At 30.6% G+C, this 22,958-nt stretch overlaps 2 protein-coding genes and 1 long non-coding RNA gene across 3 annotated transcripts; 2 read left to right on the top strand and 1 right to left on the bottom strand.

Annotated features, from left to right (window-relative positions):
- Window positions 1–839: 839 nt before the first annotated feature.
- On the top strand, window positions 840–3,506 carry LOC105114120 (L-ascorbate peroxidase, cytosolic). The gene is made up of 10 exons (XM_011010547.1): window positions 840–948; window positions 1,036–1,172; window positions 1,289–1,463; window positions 1,541–1,606; window positions 2,307–2,355; window positions 2,447–2,529; window positions 2,638–2,717; window positions 2,853–2,955; window positions 3,068–3,126; window positions 3,233–3,506. The coding sequence occupies exons 2-10, from the start codon at window positions 1,054–1,056 to the stop codon at window positions 3,246–3,248; spliced, it is 750 nt and encodes a 249-aa protein (XP_011008849.1). The 5' UTR covers window positions 840–948; window positions 1,036–1,053; the 3' UTR covers window positions 3,249–3,506.
- A 3,795-nt stretch (window positions 3,507–7,301) lies between these two features.
- Window positions 7,302–12,024, bottom strand: LOC105114118 (tetraspanin-3-like). Its single transcript, XM_011010546.1, has 2 exons — window positions 11,345–12,024; window positions 7,302–7,829 (listed from the first exon to the last, which is right to left on the bottom strand). Exons 1-2 carry the CDS (start codon window positions 11,855–11,857, stop codon window positions 7,488–7,490), a joined length of 855 nt encoding a protein of 284 aa, XP_011008848.1. The 5' UTR covers window positions 11,858–12,024; the 3' UTR covers window positions 7,302–7,487.
- Window positions 7,776–20,899, top strand: LOC105114119 (uncharacterized). The gene is made up of 3 exons (XR_840071.1): window positions 7,776–7,857; window positions 9,905–9,908; window positions 20,886–20,899. It is a non-coding gene; the product is annotated as an uncharacterized LOC105114119 (long non-coding RNA).
- The last annotated feature ends 2,059 nt before the right edge of the window (window positions 20,900–22,958 follow it).

The raw sequence follows: 22,958 nt of genomic DNA, 5'->3' as shown, positions 1-22,958 counted from the left end.
AAGTTAAATGATGCAAAATAAGTTTTCAAGAATTAAAGTAAAAATAAAAAAATTATATATATTAGTTTAATCGAGTAAAAAAAATTAAAAAACTAATTAAAACATATATTAGTTTAATCGAGTAAAAAAAACTAAAAAACTAATTAAATCAAAAAAATCATTCGAAAAAACCATAAAAAATAATCAAAAAAACTAAACTGTAAAAAAAACCAATCAGTTCAGTTTGATCTTATAAGTTTTAAACTGAAAAAACTAAAATAATCAAAAAAACTAAACCGTAAAAAAAACCAATCAGTTCAGTTTAGTCTTATAAGTTTTAAACTGAAAAAACTAAGCTAGATAGAGCCAAAAATAAGTCCAACTAGAAAAAAACAAGCTAAAATAAAAAAATCAAGTTAAAATAATTTGAATCAGTTTTTATTTTAAAAAACTAAACCACACCTAACAAAATCAAAACCAGCTAATTTTAACAAGTTTTTATTCGGTTTTAATTTTTTTAAATTTTAATTTAAATATTTTTTTAATAAAATCCAAATTAAAAAAATAAAAAATAATCAATCTACTTTACTCCACAGTAAATGACGAGAAAGCATAAAGATTTTTTTTTTTTTATGGTAATTATACTTTCAGTTTTTAGTGTGATTTTACTCGCTTTTCCAACCCCTCCTCCGCCTCACCTACCCCCGGGGGGAAACCGTACATGTATCAGTCAACAACCAGCCAAGAATCCAATCCCATCCGTCCGTTTTGAAAATCAATAACGGCCCCAAGATGAACTAAATCCAACGGCTAGAGTTACGCTACTAGAACATTCTCATCTCTCTTATATCATGTCCACCCATTTACATGCGTCTGTATAAAAAAAATCATTATCATTAAGGAAGAGCCCGTGCTTGCCTTGTGTCTGCCTCGCGCTAGGGTTTCCATCTGCATCCTCTACTTTCACCGGTCTGTTTTGGGTTCTATCTTATTCTTCTTTTACCGTGTTTATCTCACTGTGTTCGATCTAAAATATAGTTAGTTTATTTGCTGTAGAATTACAAGTGAACAAAAATGACGAAGAACTATCCAACTGTAAGCGAAGAGTACTGCAAAGCCGTTGAAAAGGCCAAGAAGAAGCTGAGAAGCTTGATTGCTGAGAAGAGCTGCGCTCCTCTCATGCTTCGTCTAGCGTATATTTCCCTTACCCTTTCTCTTTTTATTTTTCTTTTCCTCTTTACATGTAAATGTTTGATTGGATCCGATCCGATTCGATCCGATCCGATTGGTTGTTGTGGTTATGATTCAGATGGCACTCAGCTGGAACTTTTGATGTTAAGACAAAAACCGGTGGGCCTTTTGGTACCATGAGGTACTCGGCAGAGCTGGCACATGGCGCTAACAATGGTCTCGACATTGCTGTTAGACTCCTTGAGCCCATCAAGGAGCAGTTTCCCATCCTCTCCTATGCCGATTTCTACCAGGTACTGTCCATTTTATTATCTTCTTTTTTTAAGAAAAAATTAGTTACTGTGTTTTGATTGGTTTCTCTTCGGTGTAGCTTGCTGGTGTTGTTGCTGTTGAAATCACTGGTGGTCCTGAGGTTCCTTTCCACCCTGGGAGGGAGGTCAGTAATTTTGTTTTCTCTTCTTCTGTGTTTGTTTTGTTTTGTTTATTTATTGTTTGATCCCCTGCTTTGCTTTTGTATAGCCATTGATTTCTTAGGCAGTCACTGCCACGTTAGGTCTAACCTCAGGCTTTTCTGTTTGCTTTTGAAATTTGCATGGACATTCTTCAACCTAATAATTAAAATGGTGGGGCCCCGGAGCATGGAGGTGGATTAATATTTTGGCCTGATGTGGAACAGCAGTGTTTTAACTATTTGATAGCTTTGAACTTTGGATTCATCCATTTTTTTTATTGATTCTTGTTCTTTAAGCTTGACCTAGAATCTCTATTGAATAAATCTCAAATCTTACCGTTTGGTTAATAAGTTTGCTGCAAAGTTTTTAATATTTTCACCTGCTGTACAGTCATGTCTTCTGTATGTTATGTTTTATGAAGAGCGAACAAGCATTATTCCCCCTGTCTGTGCTAAGAAGATATATTGTTCTCTGATACTGATAATACAGCGTTATGTTTTGTGAAGAATGTACAAGCATTGTTCCCCTTGTCTATGCTTAGAAGATCTATGTTCTCTGATAATACAGCGTCTTCCTATCTGATGTGATGATTAGCAAACGGTGTTGTAGTCCTCACATTGTAGAGTTTTTGGTGTAAGCAATTTGTTCTATCAATTAATTTTCTGCTATCCTGTTTGATTTCAGGACAAGCCTGAGCCACCTCCAGAAGGTCGTCTGCCTGATGCTACTAAGGGTTCGTTTGCTCCTTATCAACTTGTCTGCAATTGAAAATTTGAAATTGATTTAGCTCCAAGTCATCAACTCGTTATATAATGCCTTTTCAGGTTCTGATCACTTGAGGGATGTCTTCGGCCACATGGGCCTGAGTGATAAGGATATTGTAGCTCTCTCTGGAGGCCACACCCTGGTCCGTTCCAAGTTTCAAATTGTTTCCTGGAATAATACCTGAGTGCTTCTTGTTAGCCTTTTTTGCACTTATTGGCACATGCCATGTTAATAATGATGATTATTGCAGGGAAGGTGCCACAAGGAGCGCTCTGGTTTTGAGGGACCCTGGACTGCTAACCCTCTCATCTTTGATAACTCTTACTTCAAGTGAGTTCCTTTCGTTGGTTTCCTTCGGAGCCTGCACTTGTTTTCTGTCATATTTCAGTGCACAAACAATGAATTTATGCTGGCACCGTTCTATGTTTCATTTTTCTCACATTGTATGTTTCTAAACTTGGTTAGGGAGCTCTTGAGTGGGGAGAAGGAAGGGCTACTACAACTGCCATCTGACAAGGCTCTTCTATCTGACCCTATATTCCGCCCATATGTTGACAAATATGCTGCTGTATGTACCAAAAATACCATCTGTTGTTGTGCTTCAGTCGTTTGCCAAATACATGAAAAATTGCTGGTTTCCTGCCTGCTAATGCTGTGTCCTTTCCTCTTTACTCTTTTAGGATGAAGATGCTTTCTTTGCCGATTATTCTGAAGCTCATCTGAAGCTCTCCGAACTGGGGTAACTACAATTTTCAATCCTCCTTTTCAATGGTCACGTTAGCTGGAAGAATTACCTGAATCTTTGGACTGCTGCTCATTTGGTAATCTCTGGTATTTTTTGACAGATTTGCCGATGCCTGAGATTCAAGATGAATCCACAAGGTGCCTGGCTTCGGGGCCATGATGTTTTCGGATGTTGTAGGATTTAGTTTCAGCAGTTGTACTGGTTTTTAATGAAACTTGGGTTTTGTCTATGTTGGTTGCTCATGAGGGGTGGAAGAGATGTCTCGGTTCTTTCGCTTTGAACTCATCCTCTCGGAAAATAATATTGAAGTTGTGGACTACCCCCCTGCTAATCTTCAATTTACTTTCATATAAAAAGAGTAATAAAACGATATTTCTCAGCTGTATTATAGTTTTGATCTCTTTATGTATAAAAATCAAGAAAAAACACAGCTTTATATTTTTAATTGAAAAATATTTAAAAACCAAGTATCATAGCAGATTGGTTAAAATTTTTATGAAATGAATTATAATAAATGAAAAGTATAGTAAGGTTTGAAATGTATTTGTGTTGAGCTAAATGATATTCCCACCAGCAAAAACATAAAATTTCCACAGTACTTCTCCTGGTTTAATCTGTCAATGACTTGGTTAGGTTTGCTGTTCCCAGCCGGCCGCCATTTTCCCCTCAGATTCAGGTGCAAGCGCGTGTTTGTGATGAAATCTTTTATTTAATTATATAGAAATCAAAATCTCTTATTTAATTATATGAACATTAAAATGGATATTTATTCAAATATAACAATTTAAAGTTTTGTATGAAAAATATAGTTGGCCTTATAAATTCTCCTCTTTAATTATTGTTTTTTTAATTAAAAATGTATCTCTCTTCAGCTAGGTTGATTATGGCATAGAAGTTGTAAGCTATTAAAATCAATATCCATAAAAATTCATAAATTTGAAATTAAAAATATAAAAAAATATTTCAAAACATCTTTCATTTATCAATGCTCTCTCTCTCTAATCGGATGTTTTGTTCTACAAACAAAATCTTGCATAACCAAACAAATAAAATAAAACAAAATACTATAGCTAGCTTAATTTTTTACCCTGTTTTTATTTTCTTGAAAATTACAGTTTATATATTTGATCAAAGTTTTTTAAATAGAACAAAATGATTAAACAACCATAAATATATCAAAATACCTCACGGATCAATTAATAAAATTTCACTTTTTAGACATGGTTTCTCTCTTCAAGTCCTAGTTTTTGAACTCATTCAAACTTGCAAGTCCTGATTCCTGCTTCATGAATTAATTTAAATTAATTAATTTATTTTTATTTAATAAAAAATATAAAATCATCTTGGGTTTGTTTCTAGGCTAATCAGGTTACAAATAATCTTAGATTTTTTATCGAATCAATTTAAGGTTTTTATCGAGTCAATTTTTTATCTATTTTTGTTGAAATCTGACTTGGTCCAGACTAATGAAGATTAATTCATTAGATTGGTTTTTAAAACAGTACTTCAAATATTATTTTTTTATTAATGATATGAATCCAAATCAAAATTGTGTTTTTAACCAATTCTTCTCTTCGAGTGAAGATTAGACATGATTTTTCCTTTTTCATGCCATTAATTTTTTTTTTAAAAAAAAATACAAGTAATTTATTTTCAAAAACTAAAAAAAATAAAAAACCACCCAATTTGAAGCTTTGAGAGAACATTTATTTTTTAACTTTGTTCAATTATTTTAACCAATCAACATTGCTAATCTCTCGTGTTAATGAGAAAGTGGTATATGATTTATGTTTTCAATCCATCATTGCTGCTGTGGTTTTGATTTGGAAGAAACGAGGGCATATCAGTGGTAATAGTTGCTGCAGGAGGAAAACATTGTGTGGGGGTGGCTGTGAAGGAGGAGACGAGGGCTAATTATACCAAAACAATATCATGGCTTGTTATTGAATATTCTATTTGGTATTATGGTTGAATTATTTTTGAAATTTTTGCAGTTTTAAATTTATTTTTTTTAGTTTTAAATTTTTTTGATATGTTGATATCAACATAAATTTTAAAAAATAAAAAAAATTATTTTAATATATTTTTAACAAAAAAAACACTTTAAAAAACAATCTTTAAATTAACCCTAACATTGTGGAAACTTACAAGCTCTGGCTAGCTGGTTTATTTCGTCCATTTGTTAGCAATGACATTCATTATAAACCAATCTTATAGCCTGTTGGTGTTGGAAAGATTCTAGTTACAATAGTTGAGTTGCTCATGGCAGTAAAGTCTTATGCAGCTCAGGTGGCTAATGAGTTCTCCTCTCTTCTTGTTCATTTCATGTTTTCAATGCCAAAGAACGAAGAACTGGAGAAATTAATGCAATGATGCCAATTAATTAATGATCATGTAAGTTTGCAGGAAGCCGAGCTCACAGTTATGCGAGGAAGGAATGAAAAAGATAGAATCAAAGTCAAATGAATTTAAGGTGTTATACTTTTTTTTGCCAAAAGAGTTAAGCGTGAGCATGATGAATTGCAAAATTCAGGATATTGTAAAGTAAGAATATAAAATGTTATGAATTTATAAAAAGAAATTTATAAAAAAAATTAAACTATATGCATATTTTATTTTATTATCTCAAATTTTAAAAATAAATATTTCTTATGCATATAGAAAAATTATACATACCAATATATATATATATATATATATATATTATCATTTACCTCAATAATCTTATTTCTAACAACAAATCATATTTTAATAGCCTAAAATTAAATCAAATAAAAAAACTTTTCGAGTTTTAATTTACTTTTTTCATCATTATTGAAGGTGCAAATCGCATTCATTAAGCTCCTATCTTCGAGATGAATACATGAAAATCAAAGTTATAGGTGATAAAGACTCGGCCACTTGAGAGTTTTCTCCTTAAAGCTTTTCAATAACTATTTTTTTCTCATTCAAGAGTTGTGCACTGGAATATAAAATAAATAAATTTGGGTACCTATAAGAAACAAATGAGGGATCAAATGTAAAAAAATTAAAATCAAGGGACAAAAGTCTAAATTTACATGCCACTAGAATAATAATCATTGGGAAGAGGCTGTCATTTTATCAATGTCAATTTTGATTTTGTTTTTTTAACGTTGATGTCCACAACAATCAATATTCCTCCCATGTAAAATTAACACGCCACGCAACACCGAAACAATCCTTGATATCTTGGGCACGTGCTCACATGGGATAGGAGGAGAATGAAAAAAAATCAAGGGCGACAAAAAAAGAACTTTCAAGGACCAAGTTGAAAGAATCCAAAGGTGGATGACCAACTAAAACAAAATAAAAAAATTGATGAACTAAGAATGAATTTTTTAAAATGAATAATGATTATAAATAATTTTTTGTGAGAGGATAAACAAAAATAATATAGAAAAAACTGATATGTTTTAGTTTTATTGTTCGACCCGCAATGCAACACCAAAATAATCCCTAGCCCTTCGTGCATATGCTCATATGAGATACGAGGAAAATAAAAAATAATAAAAAAAGAAATTTGAAGGATCTAAAGGAGGATGACCAAACTGAAACAAAATTAAAGTTTGAGGTACTAAGAACAATTTTTTAATAGTGAATAGGGCTTATGAATAGTGTTTGTAATTTGATAAATAGAAATACTAAAAAAAAAAAAAACTGACATGTTTTAGTTTCTTTGTAAATTAATTAATTAAAAATAATAATAATTTTGTTTTTGTTTTTGTATTAATAGTAATAATAAATTTAAGAATTTAGGCAAGACCTCACTCACCCGGTTAAAAGAAATTTCTCACATCTTTACCCGTGGGGTAAATTTTAATCTGCTTTCAAGGTTTTAAGGGGTAAATTTCAACCTCATTAAAATCCAAACAAAGCCTTCCATTACATACAATCCAAAAATCAGAACAGCCATCAAAGCAAAAAATTAAATACATCTGTTGTATTTTAAAGAATAAGCTCTTATTATTTAATTGCCTAAAATTTCTTTAAAAGGCTCCATTATTGTTTTATTGTAATTCTAAGACAATGACAGTGATGGTGTTCTTCCAGTAAATTGTATGTGCTTTACAATATGATTCAGTCAACTAGTAATTTCAAAAGATGCACACACAGCCATCTTACAAATGGTGATGAGCTAAAGAGAAAGGAACACCGCGCTCTTCCCCTGGCTAGAAGAAACAAGTTTTTATTTAATAATATAGCAAAACCATAATTTTTACATCCCTGATGTGATGATAGAAAGGAAATCCAACAAAGCTTCAAGTTTTACATGATAACACCAAAAACATAATTTTTACATAGAAAGGAAACCCAACCAATCAAGCTTCACTTGATTAAAGATGGATTCTGCTAGGCTGAGACTTGGTCATCCTTGCTTCCCCGTAGGGTTCATCGTTATCGATCCGGCGATTATTCCTGAAGGCTGCACAGCCAACCACATAGGCAATCACTAGGATGATTAATATGACGATGTTAATGACCGAGACCTTCCTCCAACTCTTCCTCAGGTTGGCTAGCAAACCAGCTTTGCAAGAATTGCAGGAATAGCACAGTTGCTCTTGATCGGAGTTCCAGGTGTTACAGTCAGTGTTGTAAACAACCCCTCCAGATGATAACCAGACAGTCTCGTTCACATAAGTGTAGCCGCATTCTGTAGGGGGCTTGCAACAACCAGACTACAGCACAAGCAAAAGCAAATCTGTTGTTACGTAAAATGTAATGATAATTACACACCGAATGCCACCAATATATACAATAAATACAAGAGGAGAATATACTATACACAGTGGGTAGTCTACTATATTTGGAAGATTGCTGATTTTTTTATTTTTTTTTGATGTCTGCAGAGATGGAAAATTGGATGACAGTTCTACAACTTTGCGTCATGCTAAAACCTGACATTGTTGATGATGGCGTGACCCAAGTTCAAATAATGTTTGATTAGCTCATTAATTTGAAGCAATGCTGAAAAAAGCGTTCCATACATTAAGTATATTTCTATTTTCCTTGAATTTCTTTACTTTACATGTTTATTTTTCTATTTCTAAAGCCCTAACACTTCATATTCTTCGACCTCCCCCAAAGAATGGAAGCCATTTTGACTCTATGATTCGAAGGATCCATTTGGTGCAGAGGTTAATTTTCGAATTCAAGCTGTTGCTAGTCAACATGTGTAGCTTTTAGAGCTGTTTGTCGTTAAGTACTTTTAAATGTATTAAAATAATATATATTTTTTTTATTTTTTAAAATAAAAAAATTATGAATTTGATTATAAATTTTAATTTTTTTCAAAAACTCTCAAAATGCTAATGGAAATAATGGTTTGCTTATAAATTTTTATTCACTGTTTTTTTTTTGTTTGTTTTGTTGAATTTTCACTTGTTATATATGTTTTGGTGTTGAGTTTTATTTCTTTGACTGATCTCGTGGTGGATAGGATTAGATAATGGTGTTTTTAGGACAAAAATTATAAGATTGGGCCAAACTCAGCAACTCAATAATAGAGAGCTGATATGGACATTCTAAATAATAGAGAGCTGATATGGACAATCTAAAGGTAACCCCATAAAAATCTGAGGATAAAACAGAGAAGAAATGATTAAAAAAATTTATATGAGTTCACTTCTCATCTAATCCAGGTTTAAAATTAAAATTAAATTATGTTGTAAAAGTTTTCATGATGCAACCTAATTAACTTGGTCAATTCAAAAGCAATTTAGTTGACTAGCAAAAAAAATCTAACCACTAAATTATAAAAAAAAATGATAAAATTGATAAGAAAGAACCTCTCAACTCGATCCTATTACCTAGCTTGGATTTGATATTAAACAGTGTGGAAGTTACCCAATATAATTGAAAAAATCATAGATGAAATTGAATTTAAAAAAAAGACTAATTTAAAAAAAAAATCACTTTTAATATGAACCAAGTATTTTAGTATAGTATATAAACAATGAAGCTGTATTAAATTTTTCAAATCTTTAATATAATATAGTAGGGCAATCAGATAAGATTCCAGCTTTCTGCATCCCCTTTTTATCTCTTTCATCCTTTTATTCTCTATCCGTCACTTTTCATATTGAAACAAGCTGCAACTTGAAGTATGCAAAGAGAAGAAAAGAATATTCATATAAACAAATTAATAAATAAATACACTAAGATTCTACTCTTGATACCGTACTCAGACTGACAAAAGGCACTATTCTTCCGGCAGTGTTTTTTCTTTTATCAGGCTAATATATTTGGTTCATCTTATAAAATATGCAAGATATATAGATTGTGAGTATAAAGGATGATTTTTTTTAGGTTTAATGGGATGTGTTGACGATGACTGTTCAGGAGGAGGGGTGGGACGACAAAGGTGAACATGAGAAAGGTGGGTAGAGCTGCGATTTCTGAACAACATTTTTAAGTTTATGATTTCAATTTCTTGAATTAGAATTCTTTAAAAATTGAGCTTGTCCATAATCAAATCCTAGTGTTCCATACAGGCTTTTACAGATGCCCGTTTTAAGTATCAAAGATATATATTTGTTAAGATAAAAGTTAATTTGAGTAAAATTATATTAATTTATATTCATGCCACATATAATTGAAAAGAAAACTGTTTAAATAATTTTTTTACAATAATATAATGCTAAGTGAAAATGGTTTTAGTAATTATTATTTTTAAGAGTTATATATCTATCTTAGCTATTAATTATTAAATTATGAAAGATAATTCAAAATATATCCCTAACTTTTATTCAAGATGAGTTAAAAATCATTTACATGGTTGCTTTTTAATTTATGTCCCTAACTAATTTAATTATAATTGTCAAAATTTATACAAAATTATTTGAAAATCAAACACTTTTATATTTAATAAACATCCATATTTATTCATTTATAAATATTCTAAACAATCTATAAAAAATAATATAAATTAGCTCAACAAGACATAAAGATCCCATCGCTTATGCGGAATTCAAATCTAATATAATTAATTTAATTATAATTGTTAAAGTACAGCATGCAGATGGGGATGTGAGAGGGAGAGAAGAAGGCAGGCAGGCAGGCAGGGATGAGAGACGAAGCATGTAATGATGGCTTGTAATGATGGCTTTTCTTACTAAAAATGAAAAGGTCCCATCGCATCTTTTTCCTGTCAATGGATGAATAAAGATAAGCTACTAAACTTTCTTTCTTTGGACGGTAGAAGGATAAAGCTAAGCTCCTTTCTACGAAAGAAAGGTGGGGCTGTGAACGGCCGACAAACAATTACGTGGCAAATAAGAATCAGCGATTCCCGGTGGCTCTCACATGGCCTCAAGTAGATGTCCCTTCTCCCTAGCAATAATTTGGGGGATTTTTTTTTTAAAAAAAATAGCGCAATTAGTTGAAGATTCCAGCACAATACAATTTAATTTTTTTTTGACAAAATATTATATTTTTATCTTGTCCATTTTGTTGTGTGTTTGTGTTGGAATGAAATTTAAAAATACATTTTCGTTTAAAAAATATTAAATTTATATATTTTTAATGTTTTTTTATGATTTTAATAAAATATTATTAAAACATAAGATTAAAATTAAAAAAATATTATTTTAATAAATTTTCAAATAAAAAAATATTCATAAAAACAACTGTAAACCACAATAAAATACTACTCAAAGTCTCGATCAAGAAGCCTTTAAATTATCGGGGAGAGAGCGGGAATGGTGGGGGAAGAAAATTATTATTGTTTATTTACGCGGAATTCAAATCTAGGATCTGAACACCACCTTTACCCCGTACGATAGGCTTCCTTGATGCTGCATGCAAATTTCAAATTAATCATTTTTTTTGGAAAACGAGTTAGATAATCCTTCAAATTTCTAAAAGTAATTCACTGATATTAATCAAATTTAATTTAATATTAAAAAATTCTTCTATCAATTAACCAGAGAAACTAGTTTAATTTGTTTTATAATTGATTATTATTGTTATATTTGAGATTTTCGACCATTAATTAATTGGTAGTTGAGGCCACTGACTCTAAGATCTTGAGTCGTTCTACCCCGACCTATCTCTAATCGCAAAACAAGTTCAGTATTCTGCTCAAATCGTTTGCTAAAACCCAAAACTTTTCAAGACTTGGAACGCTATAAGAAATTATAGATTTGATATTTCTTGAACTCAAAATATTATGGAAAACAGAAGAGGCACATACCTCAACAGAGCTGAGCTTCCTGCTATAGAACATATCTGCAGTCTCAGGGACGCCATTAATAGTTCTCCCCATCTTACCACAGACCTTAGAATCTCGTATACAAGAGCTAATCTTGAGCCAGTAGCTATCACTAGCTACTCGATCCTTCAACCACCCTGAATAGTCCTGCAGATAATAGTCAGAATACGCACGATTCAAGAGTGGGCGGCCCGACCCTTTATCGGTGACAACATAGGCAAAGATGATGAACCCTAAAAGTGCGGCGATGATGAAGAACATAACAAATAGGTAAACCCACATCAAGAAAGTGTTTCGGTAACACGCGCCAGCGAAACCGGCTAAAGAAACGACCATGATTGAGATCCCAATTATTATCAATGGCCACTGTAAGAATTTCAGACAATCTGTGTTGTTGGCTCTGCTGCTTAGCCATATACCACCTCCTAGGATGGGTATTGATAGCAAAAAAGTCAGGAAGTTGAGTACCCCTATCAAGTGATTGCTAGATCTCATGGTTGATCTTTCTCTGTTTCTCTCTTCCTTTCTGCAACAAGAGCGTCAGATCTCTCTCTGCTCCGTCTCTCTTTCTTTCTTTACTGTTAATTTTTGGGATGGCCAGTTACAAGTGAAGAAGAGAATTGATAGCAACAAAGGCGAAGATATAACGATTGCCTGTAGGTGTGATATTTTACGCTCATAAATATCCTCGCGCCCGTACTGGGCTTATGTCAAGTTGGATTCTATTTTTCAAGGTGCGGGCCCGAGTTTCTAAGCTCCGACCCGGCCTGTGACGGGTTATGGAGATTTGCTACGCTGACCAATACGTCGTTTTACTCCGCACCTAGGAGTTCTGAAGCATAGCTATAAAATTCAGTTCCACCTGGCACACGGTCTAGACTGAATTTCAAAAAACAAATATCAACATGATGGGTACTCATGATCATATCGTAGTTATATTTTTAAAAAAATATAAAATAATATCCTTTTATTAAAAAAAATTAATGTTATTTGATTAAAAATTAATCAATATCTAAATTGCAATTGCAATATATTAAAATGTTAATACCTAATAATTATATTAGAATTAATTCAAGTTAACTCATCCATCATATAACTCAACCTTAAAGTGGATCATGAGTTATATCAAGTTTAATAAAAAATTTTAAAAGAAAAGGTTAATAAAGATTAGGAAATCGATTAAAACAGTACAAGTTAGTGTTGTGATTGATGAAAATTATGACAAGTTATTTAAATAGAATGAGTATACGTACTGGGAGGAAGAGCAAACAATATTGGTGAGGTGCAAATCAAATGACACATTGACACCGACCTTTAATCACATGGTCAATAATCCTTAATAAAAGAGAAACAATTTTAAAAACTAAAAATCAAGTTTAATAGAACTTTAAACTAGAAGTAACCTTATTCCTAATAACTAAAGATATAACAAAAAATTTAAACCCAGAAATAATCTTCATTGTGCGAATGACGTCACAAAACTACTTAATCTTTGATAAGTTAGTGTATGATCTTTGTCCTTGCCAAAAAAAGGTTGTTTTGCCACAAATAAACAAAAATAAACTCATGTTTATTCTTCAACTAGCTACTCAAATTTGAAGCTCAAAAAAACATAATATAGTATCCTCTAACTAACTCTAATGGAAATCTTTTGATTTGCAAGCTAATAAGCCTAAATTAGTTATGAACTAACATAAGTCTAATAATAAAATAAACTTATAAACAATGTTTAATGTTATTTTTCATTCTTTTTTCCTTCCTTCCTTTTCTTTTACTCTTTTTTTTTTCAAAGCTTATTAGACCTTTTATGTTAGGCTTTTGGACCTTCCAATGGGGTTTATTAACAAAGTATTTCCTCATGTTTTTCCTTTCTATTGTTTTTCAGCTCTAATTTCAAAGGGTATTTATGGGAGTTTTTTAGATTTATTTGGTGGATTCCCTTGAAGATTAATTAAAACTTAACCCTTTGATTAAAGTGAAAGGGTTATGGACAAAAGTTAACGACTGGAAGCTCTTCTACTAAGCTGATTTTGCAATAGTGATTTTGATTTTAGAGGCACTTGGTGGTTCTGTTATACTTGGAGGAAAATGAGTTATTTCTAATATTGAGAAAGAGGTTTTAAAGTCATTGATAAGAACCCTTTGAGAAGCTTTAAATACGAATGCATGGAAAAAATAGGTGTCATAGTGAAGGCTGACTAAATTGACAATTTTTAAAGCTTCATTGGAGAAACTCCAGTGTAAACATCATTGAAAACCACTTTAAGTTAGTAGAGGAGGTGCATACCTTCCATTTAGATTCAACCTTGCTTAATTTAAAGATTTATAGCCTTATCTTCATTTATCCAAATGTGTCAACTTGATCAGTTCAGAATTTGAAAATACAAGGAATATTGATTGAGGACAAGATTTTGGAACTTTTATGGAGGAATTAGGGTGTAAATGTTCAATTTCATAGCATAGAGTTATAGAGGGGTTATTCTTCTTCCATATGCAAAAAACCTTGTGTCATTTGAAGGTTTAGAACTCCACAACATGCTCTTAGAAAATATCAACCTGATCATCGTTTTCTGCTAGAAGAAAAAGAAGAAAGCTAATGGATGACATGTTGTTCATGTCTTTTTATTAAAACCAAACAACACATCATCTACTAAAAACTTGAAAAATTAAGGCTCTTAATTGCTTTTTGTTAAAAATTAATTTAGGTTTTTTTTAATCATGACACATGCACCCTTAATTGATTTAAAATCCTTTCAATCCTTACAATGACACCCCTAAAATTTTTGATTTAAATCCTTTTATTTGAACACCTTTTACAAACGAGTCCTTGATTTTTAACTTGTTTAATTTTAGCCTAATTGACCACTAAAATTTCAATTCCTTCCAATTTGGCATCTGATTTGGTCAATTTCAACTTCTATAATCATCCACTTATTTTAGCTTTGTCCTTAGTTTTAATTTTTTTCAATCAAGTTTTTAATTTCCCATCAAAATCAATATTCTTACAATTTATCCCCTGATTTGTCCAATTTAAACCTCCCGAAAATCAATTAAGTCTCCAAACTTTTATTTCATCCAATTAACACCCAAATTAACTCCAAAAACTGATTTTCCCTGCAATTAAGTCCTCGATAAAATTAATCAAGTCTTTTAAAATTCTCATTGAGTCTTTATATGACTAATTTGTATTTCTTTACCTCAAATATAAATATTTTCACTAATAAAGCCCTTTGTCAATCAACATTGAGTGTCAATTTTATACATTTTGGTCCTCTAAATTTTCTACTTGTCATCTTGGTCCTCTACCACCAACTTGGAAAATTTTATAGGTTTTTTTCTCTCTCTCTCTTTTTTCTTGTATATTTGAATTCTATTTTTTCAATTTTTTAGGATAAAAAATGGGTAATCGCTGATGATTTTCTTTGTGGTGTCAAAAGTGGATAATAATAAATGTCTTCTCTTTACAATATTTATGAAGCAAAATCTCATTAAAGTTTTTTCATAATCAGCTTTTAAAGAAAAAGTCTCTATCTGACTTGTTGGGTTATCCATCCTTCCATTGCTTTTTATAGAAAATAGTCTATTTTCACAAGCAACCCATCCATTTTGAAACCTAAAAGTTTTGGTCTTATTTCATGGGTGACTTACCTTTTTTAAATTTCAAAAAGAAGTTTAGCAAATATCCTGTTTTCTTGAAATTTGTCTATTTTTACAAGTAACCCGCTCATTTTGAAATTCAAAAGATTTGGTATAGTTTCTCAAATAACTTACCTTTTTATATTCCAAGAGAATTTCAGTAAGTGTTTATGCTTTCCTGAAATTAGTATATTTTTTATGAGCGACCTGCTCCTTTTGAATTTTAAGAGTTTTGGTTTATTTTCACGGGCGATTTACCCTTTTTAAATTCTAAAAATAATTTTAGTAAGCATTTATGCTTCCCTAAAATTAATTTATTTTCATGAGCGACCAGTTTATTTTGAAATTTAGAAGTTTTGGTCTATTTTCATAGGTGACATACCCTTTTTAAATTCTAAAAAGAATTTCAGCAAGTATTCATACTTCCTTAAAATTGGTTTATTTTTATGGGCATCTTACTCCTAAAACAAAGTGATGAATAACAAAATTCCATAACAAAATGGTTGATAATGCAACACCCTAATTAGGTCAGCTTCTCTAGCAATCATTTATGTTTTGTCATTGTTTATCAATCTTTATCATGCTCATGATATAATCTAGTGACAATATGATAGATGACATCATCCTTCACATCCTCAACTTGCTTCTTGCTCACTAACTTATGGACTTGATAATTAGAATTATTGCAACTACTTATATCTCTTATCTAGATTATACCACTATGATAATTTCAATGTTACATCTAATTATGCTCCTTTCCTGATAATAAAAGTAGATCGAAATGGGAAGTATTCATGAAGTAAACCCTTTCTTAATTGCAACATATCAATGCTTCTGGTTTTGAAATTGAAAAATATTAGGTTAAGAAAATATTTTTCTATTAGCATAATGTTAACATTGCAAAAAGCCAAAGGCTTTACATATGATTCTTTCTCATTAAAACCCTTATGTTTATAGAATGCTCTTTGTCTTATTCTTTTTTGTTGTAACTTTCCATGATCCATACTTCTATGAAATCACTTTCCATATCAATACAGGTTATGTTAAGTTTTTCTTCGTATTCGACAAGCTTAATATCATTGATATCATTGCTCTAAGAGGTTGTGGAGAAAGTGGAAACAAGCAATAACTCTCTTTTTTCACATCAGATGTAAATATGTTTATCTTCCAAGTAAGCCAATGAAGTGAACCATTAATGGATACTTCTATCATATGATAAAAGGACTCCTGACAACTTTACCTCATCCAATAGCTTCCACATCCAAGTCCTTAAGTCAAACAACTTTAATATATTATAGCGGTACATATAGAATTTTTTATCATACAAATGGAACTTCGGTTTTTTTAAGAATCTCATGATCTTGTAGTGTAAAGACTTTAATCTTTCAACCATCATACCAAATTCTATAGTATCATATCATGTCTTCAGATGCAGGATCTTCTATCATTGTTTAGTAGTAGGGTTGCCTACATAATAGTATGGTCCATTATATGTATGACAGAGTAACACTCTTTCATTTGTTAATGTCACAGTCTTTACACGGTCAGGAAAAAAATTAAATGACATTTTAGGAAAAGGCTTCGAAGTGTCAATTAAAATAAAGGAAACTTGATATTAATTCTTGATCATCCTTTATATAAATAACCTACAGACATTGTTGGTTTTTTGGTTATGTAGCTTCGTGAAAATAGATTCATAAGTGAGCTAGTTGCATTTATTGGAAAGAAGCCCACATTTCCACACAATCTCCATAGATGAATGTGTTCAAACTATATAGATGACATTCAAACATAGGTCATAAGCTGAGTTTATGGTAAAATAGATGTTCTGGTTATCGACTTAAAGAAAACCACAACTATGCTTCTGGATTGGAAATGGATCAAATCTTTCTTAATATCGTTAGATGTTGATAACTCTTGACTCTTTAGGAGAACACTAGATTTGAGGGACCTATATTTCAACATAGGAGCATGTATGTTAAATGTACGAGCATGTGTTTATATGATGAACTCACCTTTCAAAGGGTGACACATGGTTGTTACTCTTGCATTATGAATAAGAATTTTAATTCTTACCCAAACTCTACAACAAAAATTTCTTAATTGATGACCATTGTGTCACTCATAAGTTTTGAACTCAAAATGCTACATAAAGGGCTTACCTTGATGTAAAACATGTATAGCCGACATACACCTTAAAGGTAGGTTCTTTAAAAAGGGTTTCTTATTGTCCTAATGATTATCCTCATGGAAGTTGACACGACGAAAAGATTGTTGTCTATTAGTCATCTTATTCAATTAATGCTAATACTTGTAAATCTCGTCAAGCATTCATGATTATAACTTATGTTAACAATAAATCAAGTTCCTTTCATAGCTCAGGTGTCGGTTATACCATACATTATGGGCTATGAAAGTGCCAAGCATTTGTTGTACCAAGTGTTATACAACATAAATCAAGATTAGTCATTTAACAAGCAAAGTATTAAAGAGTGAACAAGATAACAAATATAAAACATGTTAGTATCAAACATTAAGGTCCATATTAAGTTTACATTATACTTATTCTTACACCATTAGTGTAACCTTTTCACCTTGACATAATTAACTTAGCTAGACATAATGAAAGAAAGCAAAATAGATAAACAAAATAAGAACATAAAAGTTAACTAAGTAAAGGAAAGGAAATGAAAGGCATAAACTTAATATTAATGAAAACAAAGCATAAAAAATACAAAGAGAGAAAGGAAGAGCATGATCTTGATCTGAACACCAAGATGCCTAAATGCATGGCAAATGTCTCCTTTTATAGGCCAAAATTGGGAACTATTGATTTGATGACTAATTGATAAGTGGGTGACCAACTTTTGACTTGGTGACAATCCTTATCTTCTTTTGTCTGCCCAAAACGTCATTGATAACGTCAAAATTGGAGCCAGTTGTAAACATGAAAGTTGTAGGCAATTGTCTCAGCTTTCTTGTGTAAAACATTCAGCTCATTTGGACTTCTAGAACTCCAGATATGGCCAAAATACCGAACAGTGCTCGGGCTGGAAGACAGATTCGGGCTTCTTTGTTGTTGCTACAATTTGGACTTGATAATGGCCTTTTTAGATCTTGGGCTCCATATGAAAGTTGTAGGCCTATGTCTTACCTTTCCATCCATATAAATTGGACCTAAATCTGAGATCTGTAGCTCCAGATATGACCCAATTACCGAACAGTGTTCCGGTTTGGATTGCACCGCCATCTCTTTTCTAATTTTGGTCATCTCTTTGCCCTTGCAATTTAAGTTCTTAAAGTCATCAGTCAATCCTTTCATTTATGTGATAGGCCTGCTTTTAAAATGAACATTTACCACAAATTAAAGGTATCTTGTATTATTAGATATATTATTATAAAACATGCTTTAGTTAAGGAGTTATTGATACTTCAAGTGCAAAATAATGATATAAAACCTTGATAAAAATGCACTTTTAAGTACTAATCAGAAGTAATATGAAGGCTTAATAGGTAATGTGATGACACGTATATCAATTATTATCAGTACAAGCACTCATCAAAGAGTTGCATAGTTTTAAAAACTTAAACCTTAACTGAAAGTCATAGGGTAAGCCACTACTCCCCCACCCAACCTAAAGTTTTCATGTGTGTGCATTCCAAAATGGTATATCACAAATAAACTAGTAATGCATAAAGATATACATCCATTTTCAATGTATATGCATGAACAGGATAAAACATATTAAACCGTAAATAAGTAAAAAAGTAAGCTAAATATGAAAATATAAAGGCATCAAATCGCAATAAACATACAAGGTATATTCTAATACTGTCAAAACAGAAGATCCCTAATAGAGTTGTCAATTTATTACACGCACGTGTGGCGTTACGATGTCGAGATCAAGGAGTTGCCACCTAGTTGTTTAGTTTACGGTCATTAGAAGACCCAAGTTGACTGGTCTTATATGGAATTTTATGGTAAAGGACTGGTTGTGACTAAGGAAAGCATTAACATCCCTAACGCACTTTACTTGAGGTAAGTTGTATTATATGATTTAGATGTGATTTAAAGGTATTGATGTGTTCCTAATCAATGTTTCATCTATGACCTAGAATAAAGATTTATTCTCATGAATAAATCTAGCATTTTAAATTTATTATAGGCTTATATGCCCAAATAAATTCTTATGAAAAGAGTCTATATAGATGCCCTAACAGGGTTCACTTATTTTGAAAGGTAAAAGTGTTTTTCACAACTCGTATATTGTAGTGAAAAATACTCTTAATGAAAATTGTTGAATACCCAAAATAATTTTAGAAATCTTCTAGTCAACTTCTAGGATTTAAATGTTAGCATACTTGTAGATCCAACATTTATACTAGAATGTTAGCCATTAATTCTCATTAATTAAAATCTTTAAGTGTTATTGAAATATTGGCTAAGTTCTCTATAATTTAATAAATTGATTATTAAATCTAAAGATATAGGTAAAGATTTTTTTTTTAATTTTTATGTATATACCAAAAAATGCTAAATTATACCATATGTTTATATATATATTTTAAGCAAAATATGATTTTTATCTTTTGAGAGACTTGGCTAAATGCACAACAAATAAAATATATTTTTATATTTTCAAAAAATAAGAAATTATTTTTAGAAATTTTTGAGATTTTAATGAAAAACGAGTATTTTAATACCAAGTCAACATATTATAATGTAAATTTATAGCCTTGATATTAAATAAAATTATTGGAAAAATATGTAAGGGACCTACATATAGTTTTAAATTGGTCCTTGGAATTTTTTTAAAAATTTAGAAATTTATTTTGGGCCTGTTTAGCCAAAAATAATTTTTATTCAAAACAATCAAAATAGGTTTAAGAGTGTGTTTGTCAAACAACCCCTTAACCCAAAAATTCCTTAATAAAAAAGTAACCAACCAAACAAAGTCTTAATATCCAACCCAATACAAAAACAATCGGATTGACTTGAAAACAATGATTCAACCTTGAACCGAACTAAAAACCAAGGTTTGACCTGAAACTAAAAATAAATCAAAACTAAAAAAAAGCACAAAATCATAAAAGAAACTATAAAAACAAATTAAACACAAAGAACATGAAGAACACGATGAATATTCAAACTAAAACCCAACAAACACAAATCACAAATTAGACAAGTTTTCATGCAATTAAGGGCAAGGTTTTGTTTGTAATCATATGTTGATCAAGAATCAAGCATCCATTTTATTCGATTAACATTTAAAAGCCACAATTTGATCAAAATGTGTTTGGGTAATCAAAATAACCTTAGAATCTAAATGCATAAATACATGTTCTTGATGCATTTTAACCTTATATTATTTCTTAAAGATGACAAGCTAATATGTTTGTGTCAATAATTAACCCAAAACACTAAAAAAAAGGCTAAGGCAAAGTTTATGCGAAGAACATAAACTTGGAATCTAGAAAATTTTTAGAAATTGAAAAACTAATGCCAAAACTTAAATTTGACCTTCTAAATCTCTAAACACGCTATTTTTGGTTTTCGCAAATTATATTATCAATACCGAGCATAATTGAATCTATAGAGTAACAAAATAACATCAAATCATTGATAACATACATGAAGTGTCAACTTTATAACTGCAACCCAAATGACAACCAATAAAAACATAAATTTTGATTCTCAATTGACTTTTTGAACACTTAAAGCCCAAACCATGCTCAGGAACCAAGAATATGCACTAATAAAATAGGTAAGACATTAAACACCCATTAACACTTTTTGGCAGAATCCAAAACTATCATATTTTTATCAAAATCAGTCACAAATATATTGTCTTGACACTCGGTAACATCAATAATAATTCTAAACAAGATTTAAACAATAAAAATGATATTTTTATTTATTAATCAAAACCAAATTAGAAAATATCATAACATTAAAACAAGTTCTAAAAACATAAAAAAAGGTTTAAACATTAAGAAAGCATGAATAAACAAATTAAATGAACTTTACCCTTAAGTTGTTATATGGTTATACCTTTTCTAAACTTGTTAACCATAGGTTGTTTTTTCTTCTATTTTCCTTTTTTTCCCATTCACTCTCTTTCTTTTTATAGTTGTTAGACCTTTTTATGTTAGGCTCTTGAACCTTTATAATAAGATATATTAATAGAGTATTTCCATATATTTTTTGCTATCTATTGTTCTTCTTTTTTTGGCTCTGATTTTCAGGGGTAATTATTGGGTTTTTTCTAATGTTTTTTTGGTGGATTCCCTAAAAAATTAATCAAAACATAACTTTTTGATCAAAGTGAGAGGGTTTTAGACAAAAGCCAACATTTGAAAACTCTTATGCTAGGCTTGTTTTATAATGATGGTTTTGGTTTTAGGAGTACTTGATGGTTTTTGCTAGATTTGAAAGGTCATTAGCTATTTCTGAAAATGCAAGAAAAGTTGATCAAGGATAAAGTGTTAGAGACTTTATGAAAGAACTAGGGTGTAAATGTCTAATTTTATACGTATAAGGTTGTAAGGGGAATGTTCTTTTATTTGTAAAAATTCTTATGCCATTTAGAGGTTTAAAACTCTATAACAAGCTCTTGAAAAGTGTCAACTCGATCATTATTTTCTACTAAAAGAAGAAAACCAATGAATGATGTGTTATTCATGTCTTTTCATATGTCTGACATATCATTCATTAAAATCAAACAACATATCTACCAAAAACTAGAGCTCTTAATAGATTTTTTCTTAAAACCAATTTATTATCTTTTTTTCTAACCATAGCACATGCACCATTAATTAACTCAAAATCCTTTTAATCTGTGAAACAACTCCTCTATAAATTTTGACTTGAATCCATTTATTTGAACATCTTATACAAACGAGTACTTAGTTTTTAATTTGTTCAATTTCAGCTTGAATTAAGCAGTAAAATTTCAACTCTTTTTAATTTGATCCCTGATTTAGTTAATTTAAGCCCCTACAATCACACACATTTTTTAGTTTGATCATTACTTTTGGATTTCTTCAATAAAATCCTTAATTTTCCATCAAACTTAAATATCCTTACAATTAGGCCCTTGATTCATCCAATTTAAACCTCTAAAAATCAATAAAGTTCATAAATTTTAATTTCTTTCAATTAACATGCAAATTGATTTTAAAAACTTATTTTCCCTACAATTAAATCCTTAATAAAATTAATTGAGTCTTTTAACACTTCCACTAAGCCCTTATATGACCAAATTTGTATTTATTTACCCTAAATATAAAAATTTTCACAAATAAAACCCTTTGTCAATTAAAATTAGGTTGTCAACTCTGCCAATCCTATACATTTTAATTCTACAACTTTTACACTTGTCATCTTAGTCCTCTACCTCCAATTTGGGCATCTTTTAGGCTTTCTTCTTATATTTTTTAATTTTCTTTTTTCTATTTTTTAGATAAAAAATGGGTAACTATTGATGATTTTTTTGTGGGGTAAAAAATGGATAACAACACTATTGATATATTTTGAGACACAATAAACTAAAATAACACCTTTTAGATGCAAAATACTAAGCTCTAAACGTGAAATAACTAAAAACCAAATCAAACACAACTAAAGTTAATGAGTTATAAACTAATAAGAAGAAAATAAAGGATATAACCTTATTTTGGAGCCCATCCCTGTTACCAAATGATGTGTACCTCTAGATCACATGGTCAAACAACATTTGACAAATAGATAACAATCTAAAAAGCTAAAAACCATATTTAATACAGCCCCTCATCTAGAGGTAACTGATTAGTACTTAAAAGTGCATTTTTATCATGGTTTTATATCATCATTTTGCACTTGAAGTATCAATAACTCCTTAACTAAAATATGTTTTATAATAATGTATCTAATAAGATAAGATACCTATAATTTGTGGTAAATATCTATTTTTAATGCAGG

Source organism: Populus euphratica, unplaced genomic scaffold, assembly GCF_000495115.2.
Source record: "Populus euphratica unplaced genomic scaffold, PopEup_1.0 scaffold493.1, whole genome shotgun sequence".
Lineage (NCBI taxonomy): Eukaryota > Viridiplantae > Streptophyta > Magnoliopsida > Malpighiales > Salicaceae > Populus > Populus euphratica.
The sequence above is the reverse complement of the archived record's forward strand: the minus strand, read 5'-3'. Positions and strand labels throughout refer to the sequence as shown.